The sequence below is a fragment of the Lynx canadensis genome, chromosome X (assembly GCF_007474595.2).
Source record: "Lynx canadensis isolate LIC74 chromosome X, mLynCan4.pri.v2, whole genome shotgun sequence".
Classification (NCBI taxonomy): Eukaryota; Metazoa; Chordata; class Mammalia; order Carnivora; family Felidae; genus Lynx; species Lynx canadensis.
In genome coordinates, this window is record NC_044321.2 from 42344711 (window position 1) to 42353271 (window position 8561).

General features: G+C 39.5%; 1 protein-coding gene across 1 annotated transcript; it reads left to right on the forward strand.

The window, feature by feature from the left end:
- The first annotated feature begins 1452 nt into the window (after window positions 1-1452).
- Window positions 1453-7677, forward strand: GAGE10 (G antigen 10). The gene is made up of 4 exons (XM_032592286.1): window positions 1453-1536; window positions 2214-2313; window positions 4524-4649; window positions 7631-7677. The coding sequence occupies exons 1-4, from the start codon at window positions 1453-1455 to the stop codon at window positions 7651-7653; spliced, it is 333 nt and encodes a 110-aa protein (XP_032448177.1). The 3' UTR covers window positions 7654-7677.
- Window positions 7678-8561: the final 884 nt, after the last annotated feature.

An 8561-nucleotide genomic window follows, 5' to 3' on the forward strand; every position in this document is an offset into this window, starting at 1 on the left:
ATGGGCTAGTCCTGGGGGCATGATTTGAGGTATTTGGGTCCCGGAGGCACCAGGAACTGTCGACAGAGGGCAAATTTGGGAATCTTAAGTGGGTCCCAGGCAAGGGGGTGGGGAAGCCCTTACCTGTGCTGCACATGTGGGACACAGTATGCATTCCCAGGACTGCTGCACCTTCACCCGCAGGTGTGGGGTATGTGCAATGAATTCTGAGTGCTGAGCAGTGTGGGTCTTGTCTTACAATCTGTATTCTTTTTTTTTGCTGTCTGAGACTCAACTGGTAGGTCTGCAGATAAGTTTTTCCAGCAGTTTAAGTGTGAGTGAGTGTGAAGAGGGAGCCAGTAGTTTTGAGGCAGGGGTCAGGGCAGTGTGGTTTCTGGTCCCTGAGGAGGAAAGTCATCTTTCTTCTCACAGGCTTCACAGCCACCCTGTGAAGGGCCCCATCAATGGCCCTTGATGTGGTGGCAGGACAGGGGAGGAGGGTAAGCTAGGGAGAGATGGGGGTCAAATGAAGATGGCATGAGTCTTGGGGGCATTTTTTGAGATATTGGAGTCTTGGAGGCACAAGGAACTGCCAATAGGGCCCACACAATGGAGTCCTCAGTGGGGTCCTGGGTAAGGGGCAAGTCTGGTAGTAAAGAAAGGCCCTAGAAATGGGGAATGTTGTGGAGTTGTAACTGCATCCCTGAGATTTGTAGTGTGCCAGGCGGAGTACCAGGAGAGGAGAGTGCCACATGTAGTCTTTATTGCAGGCACTCAACCCTGCAATTCTAGTGCAAAACTAGCTGTAGGCAATATATTAACAGTGAATGTAGTTAGGTGCTCCAATAAAACTTTATTGGAGGTATGGAAAGAAAGGGCTTAGTAAATCAGAGTGTGCCAGCAGTAGTAGTTACTCAAAGTCTTAATTCTCCTGTGGTAGTTTCTTTCTTTTTTTTCTTTTTTAAGTTTATTTATTTTGGAAGAAAGAGCGAGCACAAATGGGAGGGGCAGAGAGAGAGGTAGAGAAAGGATCTCAAGCAGGCTCCATGCAACGTGGGGCCCAAACCCACAAACTTTGAGATCATGACTTGAGCTTGAGCAAAATCAAGAGTCAGAGCCTTGACAGATTGAGCCGCCCAGGTTCCCCTCCAGTGGTATTTTCTTAAATATCTCCAAGATGGTGAAACAAGTTGTAAAACCATATCCCTTCAGAAATATGTTCTTGTCTTTAACACATGCTTTATTTAATTTCTGTGTCTGCTTGGCCATGACATAAACAATTGCCTTTGCAAGCTGCCAGATTTGGTGTGATTGAAAAGTATGCACAATTAAATTACCTTTCGACTTACTTTGAACATATTTTCAATCTTGAAAAAAAAGCACATGTCACCATTTGGCCACAGAAGTGGTCAAATATAACTATCCTCTCAAGTGCATTTTCTAAATCCCAGTATTCTGTTTTCAGTGTGAAATATGAGTTGGCAAATAAGGTCAACATTCAAGTCTAGAGCAAGACGAAATGATCAAAACTCTTTCCAGCTAGTTGGGCCTGTGGTTGTAAGTACTTGAACATTTGATGTTTTTTATTAGTACAAATTTATTTTTGTGAAAGTGTTGAACTAATATAGATACACTGATAAGGGTTTTTCATGCTGATAAGGAGCATTTATCCAGGAGCATCACATTCTGGTATTTCTTGGATGAATGCTGTTATGTTCCCAGGAAATATATCTGATGACTTTCTTACACATTTTAACAACAGATTGCACACATCCATCCCAACATAGATTAAAATAGCTTCCAAAGCCCTTATGGGTAACTCTTTTCTTGGAGTAGCCTCTCTGTGGGAAGAGTAATTTTATTAAGAATAAGTATACTGAATAGTATTGGAGAAATGTCTTTAGATTTTTGTTGTTGTTGTCATTGAACCATTTTATAAGTTCCTTTTTAATGTGGCCTCCTCTCTACATTTAGCTGTGGACAGTCTGCTCTGCCAGTCTTTGGTGGATTTTTTTCTGGGTTATTTATACTTATTGGGTGTTATCTAGGTGTCTGTGTGGGACAAAGTGAGCTTAGAATCTTCCTACTCGCCATCTTCCCTGGAAGTGAAATGTTTTTAGATTTACTTATGATCAAATATATCTATGTATTCTGTATATTTATATTATTGACATGTATTAATAACACAACTTTTTATTTGTGTGCATCCATACACACACCCCTCGGCCCAGCAGCCCAGTATTGAACAACGTCAGCAAGAGGAGCCACCAACTGACCTTCAGGATAGTATGCCTGATCAAGAGAAAAAAGATAAAGTAGCACCTGTGGTTCAAGGTGAAGGCAAAGGGAAGAAAAATACCTCGTGTATGTGTGTGTGTGATGTGCTTCATGTAGCTTGATATACTTGTAACAGAAGGGAGCACCAAAATAGAAAGGAATCTCAAACATTGCTTGGAAATTAGCTGGAAAAGTGAAGAGAATATATACTTTGCAGCCTAGGGCAATTCCTTACTATAGTAAATTTCCCCTATTTTATAAATGAGAAAATTGAAGCTCAAGGGTTGTGTTTATCAAAGAGCATTTGGCTATTGAAAACAAAATTTGTATTTAAAAATTTTTTAATGTTTATTTTTGACAGAGAGAGAGAGAGAGCGCGCGAGCATGAGTGGGGGAGGGGCAGAGACAGAGGGAGACACAGAATCCGAAGCAGGTTCCAGGCTCTGAGCTGTCAGCACAGAGCCCGATGCGGGGCTCGAACTCACAGGCCCCAAGATCATGACCTGAGCCGAAGTCGGACGCTCAACTGACTGAGCCACCCAGGCACCCCAGGAAATTTGTATTTTTTAAAGTGGCTTTTAAAAGGAGGTTTTTAATCCTTCTGTGGTTAGAAAAACCAAGAGATTAATTATCCTGAGATTAACATGAGACATATGGATTGCTCCCAGATATATAGTATTCTTAGTATATAGTATTTTGAAGTAAAGCATTTATATAATTCAGGCCATTGTTAAGGGTTCTAGAACATGACTGATAACAACGTCCATTCATTTCTTTCCACCCTGCTTCCTTTATTCTTACTGTAAGACAGTATACTTATTGTCATTCACAGATAATTTTGCTCTTATTTTTTGTCCTTTGTTGTGCATGGGATTAATTTATGGAACATTATACATAGGGCCTTTGGACCTAAATATAACTTGTTTATTTTAACCAAGTAAGTTTTTGGTTACCCAAGAGAGGATGGTTGTCACTTCTAAAAAATTTGTCATAGGTCTGCAAATACACTCAGAAAATTCTTGAGAAAGTTGCATTTTAACTGTAATTTAAATTCTATCCATGATGTAAACTTCAGACTTCATAGAGCTGTAAGACAGGGTATTTTATGTTATGCATTTTAAAACCAGAATTAAAAATAAAGTAGTTAGTGGGGTGCCAGGGTGGCTGAGTTAGTTAAGCATCCGACTCTTGATCTCAGCTAGGTCTTGATCTCAGGGTTGTGTGTTGAAGCCCCACATTGGGCTCTGTGCTAGGACTGAAGTCTACTTAAAAAAAAAAAACAAACCCACTGTCTTCCTGGAGTACAATAGGACGATGTCATATATTCTTTTTATTTATAGTTCCAAACCACAAAATTTACAGAAAAGTTACAAGAACAGGACAATTACACACACACACACACACACACACACACACACACACAATTTCCCCAGTTGTCCTGATAATCTCTTTTATATAATTTTTTTTATCCAGAGTCCAGTCCAGGATCATGCATTTACGTTTAGTTTCTTTTAATCTGGAATAGTTCCACACATTTTTGAAAAGGACAGACCAGTTGGTTTGCAGAATGTTTATCAGTTTTGGGCTTTGTTTTAAGACTTTTTTTTCACTCAACTTGTGCCATGTAACATGCTGAGTATTGAGAGGCATTATTTCAGCCTTGAACTCACACTCTAGTCATAGAGACTCAAGTCACTGGCAAGTACAATCACAAGTGCAGTACAGATCAGTACAAAGGGGACACCTGAGTAGTCTCAGGGCACTCTTGAAAAAGGAAGAGGGTAATAAAACCCTGCTTTCCTAGTTTCTGGTAATAGACACCTGAAATAATGCTCTTGTAATTATTTTTTTAATTTTAATTTTATTTTTATTAAAAAAAGTTATGTTTATTTTTTTTGAAAGAGAGACACACAGGCACGAGCAGGGGAGGGGCAGAGAGAGAGAGGGAGACATAGAATCTGAAGCAGGCTCCAGTCTCTGAGCTGTTAGCACAGAGCCCGACGCGGGGCTCGAACTCACAGACTGTGAGATCATGACCTGAGCCGAAGTCAGATGCTTAACCAACTGAGCCACCCAGGCACTCTGCTCTAATTCTTAACCACATTTGTTACCACACTAGCCTAAGGCTTTTATTTCATAACACTGAGGGAATGAATATTATTTCCTTATTCATATCTCATGTTTTACTTCTTAAATTGATTACCTTTTTATTTTCAGAGGCCCCATACTCTTCAGATTGTATAAATCTTACACTTTTTATTTTCAAGGGCCTTCCCTAGAACCTGATCAACAGGAACTGGTTCTTCCAAAGACTGGTCGTGAGCATGGAGACGGTCCTGATGTCAGAGGGAAGAGACTTGCAAATCTAGAGTCCCTTAAAATGCAGGAAGCAGGTATGTGATACATTAAGCATGCAAATTATAGGGTGTCTGTTTTCTGCAATGTTATATTTTTAATAACACAGAGGTAACATTATTGCTACTTCCAGTAACAGAGTTCACATACAAAAATGATTTGAAATGTAGTTCAAACCTTGAATGGCAGACTTACAGACTATCAGGCATAGAAACAAAGTGGGTCAAAGCCATATTAAATTACAAGATAGGAAAACAGGGGTGCCTGGGTGGCTTAGTCTGTTGGGTGTCCAATTCTTGATTTTGGTTCAGGTCTTGAGCCCAGCACCACGTCGGGCTCTGTGCTGAGCATGGAGCCTGCTTGAGATTCTCTCTTCCCCTCTCCCCCTCTACCCCACTCCCTCTCTCTCAAATAAAAAAAAGAAAAAGTTTCTTACTTTTGAGTTTAAGTCCTTTAGCAAACAGCTAATGATTTTCAGATACTTTTAGAGATATCCACTTTTAACAGATATGTAACACATTTGTAACACACATCAGTTTGTATGAAATATGCTGAGGCCCTGAAATAGGTTCTAATACCAGCTCTAACATAATTTGTGTGACTCTGGATAAATCCCTTAACCTCTGACCCCATCTTTGCTCTTAGGAAAATAGTGATTCAAATCAGATATGTAAAAATCATTTTCGGTTCTGATTTTGTGTGCCCTGGTTTTGTAGGTTAGAATACAAAGATAATTTGTTTTGTGTGATTTATCATAAATCACCAAACCCTGACCTGAGTCAGATTACAATATCTGAACTGAGGGTTCAACGCTACTAAGGAAATGAACAAACACTGTTTGATGTTTGTTTTTGTACAGAGTCCTGAATGCCTATCCTCAGATTCTGTCAAATTTGCAATTCTCTGGCTCTTAAAGGACAATTGTATTTTAAATTTTTTTTTTCAATGTTTATTTATTTTTGGGACAGAGAGAGACAGAGCACGAACGGGGGAGGGGCAGAGAGAGAAGGAGACACAGAATCGGAAACAGGCTCCAGGCTCTGAGCCATCAGCCCAGAGCCTGACGCGGGGCTCGAACTCACGGACCGCGAGATCGTGACCTGGCTGAAGTCGGACGCTTAACCGACTGCGCCACCCAGGCGCCCCAGGACAATTGTATTTTAAATCTTCCCCCAGATGAAGCCTCAAATGGCTGAATAAAATGTCAAGAGACCATATAGTTTCTAGTTTCTGTGGCTGATCAGGTAGAGAGAATGTATGTAGTCAGTGATGCCCAAGGCACATGTAAGATACCTGTGCCTAGCACAATCCTCATCCTCACTGTCAGTCTTCATGAACTACTGTTTCCACTAAAATGTGGACACCATGATATAATCACCTTTAACCATGTCAAATGTGGCATGAAAAATTCTCCCCCTGAGATATCAGTTGGTAAGATTTGAAGTTCAAAGACTGTAACTGAAGTCCTTCCTGAGTAATAACTTCAAAATGTTGACCTGAGCCGACATTGGACGCTCAACCAACTGAGCCAACTAGGCACCTTTAATTATAGGAACTTCTGAATTTAAAGCTTGATATTTAGGGAAGAAATGAACTTGCATTAGTCTTCTAAATATTTTCACTCTACATTCCTGGTCCATTCTACTAGATGACGTACACTAAACAAGTTTTTGACTGCTTTTGGGAGCTTACTGAACATGGCTGAAGTGTACCTGTGGGAAGTACAATAGCTCTAAATACATGTTATTAAAAAGGGTAAAGATAATAATATGAGCATGTAATATAAAACAAAATAATTAAAAAGACAACAAAATAAAGCTAAGGGTAAAGGAGAGATTCTTAATAAAAGGCCGGTATGAATCATCAGGCAAAAGAAAAATAATCCAACTAACAGATAGATTGCTCTTTTAGAAAATACTTATGAATAGGGACACCTGGGTGGCTCTGTTGGTTGAGCGTCTGACTTCAGTTCAGGTCATGATCTCACAGTTTGTGGGTTCGAGCCCCGTGTCGGGCTCTGTGCTGACAGCTCAGTGCCTGGAGCCTGCTTCAGATTCTGTGTCTCCTTCTCTTTCTCTGCTCCTCCCCTGCTCTCTCTCTCTCTCTCTCTCTCTCAAAAGTAAACATTAAAAAATTTTAAAAACAAATACTTACGAATAGAAGATCCACTAGTTTATGTAATTTTGAAGAAAATAGACAAAAGGCAAGTATAAAGAATATGAACAAGACACTAACAGATACTGAATGTATTCTATAATTATATAATGTATATGTATATTTGTATGTATATATATGTATAATATATATGTATGTACATACATATTGTATGTATGTATAATGCATATTTGGCTTTCCGAGTTTCTTTTTCTTTGCCACCCTTCTCCTTTCCCCTCCCTTTTTGGCCAAACTGAGAAATGGTACTGTTTCTCCTTCACAATTTGATGTTACCTTTGATGGTAATGACTTAAAACTGGTGTGAGCATATAATTTATTGCTCAAACTGGCACACTTTTAAGCATCTAAAGAGGCACTATTCATAATTACAGCAGGAGCATAGGTGAAAACAGGGACAGATGGTCATCCTACTTAAAACAACCACATACGGGCTAAACTAGGTTAAAGTACAGTTTTGCACTTTTCCACTAAAGAGTCAAAACAAATACAATCCTAGCCTTTCTATTTATTTCACTTATGCAATTCCAAGCGTGACATTACTGTTTCAGATATCCTATATTCTGAGTATTTTCTCAAGTCAAAACATTTAAATGATACCTTTTTAAAAGTGTCTTTTGTTTCTTAGGTTTTTCATTGATTGGTTGGATTCTTACAAACAGTATAAGATATTTTTGTTTGCTATTTAAAACTACCTCTGAGTAAATGCATTGGGTTTAATCCATTCTGAACTTGAACTGTCCCTTTGTTTCTTTGTACCACTAGAAAATGTCATTTGCATGCCTTTAGTGTTGTCTAAATAAAGTTCTGCTAAGTAATGTTCTCAACTGTTTTGTTTCTCTTAAAGGTGAAGGGCAATCACAGGTTTAAATGAAGACAAGTTGAAACCATGCAGACTGCTTTTGTGTTGGAAGTTTGCCTGTTAAACTTCTCTCAATAAAGTTTTGCCATCTTGTCCAAAGAAGTTTTGCACATCTATTGTTAAATTTATTCCTAGGAATGTGATGTATTGAAAATTGCACTTTTTTGGAAATTTTATATTTTTAAAATTTATTTCTTAAATTTCAGCATAATTAACATATGGCATTATATTAGTTTCAGGTGTATGATATAGTAATTCAACACTGTGGAGAACAGTATGGAGGTTCCTCAAAAAATAAAAAATAGGGGCGCCTGGGTGGCTTGGTCGGTTGGGCATCCGACTTCGGCTCAGGTCATGATTTCATGGTCCGTGAGTTCGAGCCCTGCGTCGGACTCTGTGCTGACAGCTCAGAGCCTGGAGCCTTTTTCAGATTCTGTGTCTCCCTCTCTCTCTGCCCCTCCCCTGTTCATGCTCTGTCTCTCTCTGTCTCAAAATAAATAAACGTTAAAAAAAATTAAAAAAAATAGGGGCGCCTGGGTGGCGCAGTCGGTTAAACGTCCGACTTTAGCCAGGTCACGATCTCGCGGTCCGTGAGTTCGAGCCCCGCGTCAGGCTCTGGGCTGATGGCTCAGAGCCTGGAGCCTGCTTCCGATTCTGTGTCTCCCTCTCTCTCTGCCCCTCCCCCGTTCATGCTCTGTCTCTCTCTGTCCCAAAAATAAATAAACGTTGAAAAAAAAAATTAAAAAAAAAATAGAATTACCTTAAGATCCAGTGAATTCTACTGGGTATTTGCCCAAAGAAAATGAGACATTAATTTTTGTATATCACTTTTTCTTTTCTTTTTTATTTTAGAGAGAGAGGGGAGAGAGTGCGAGTGGGGGAAAGGAGAAGGGTCAGAGAGAGAGAGAGAATTTCA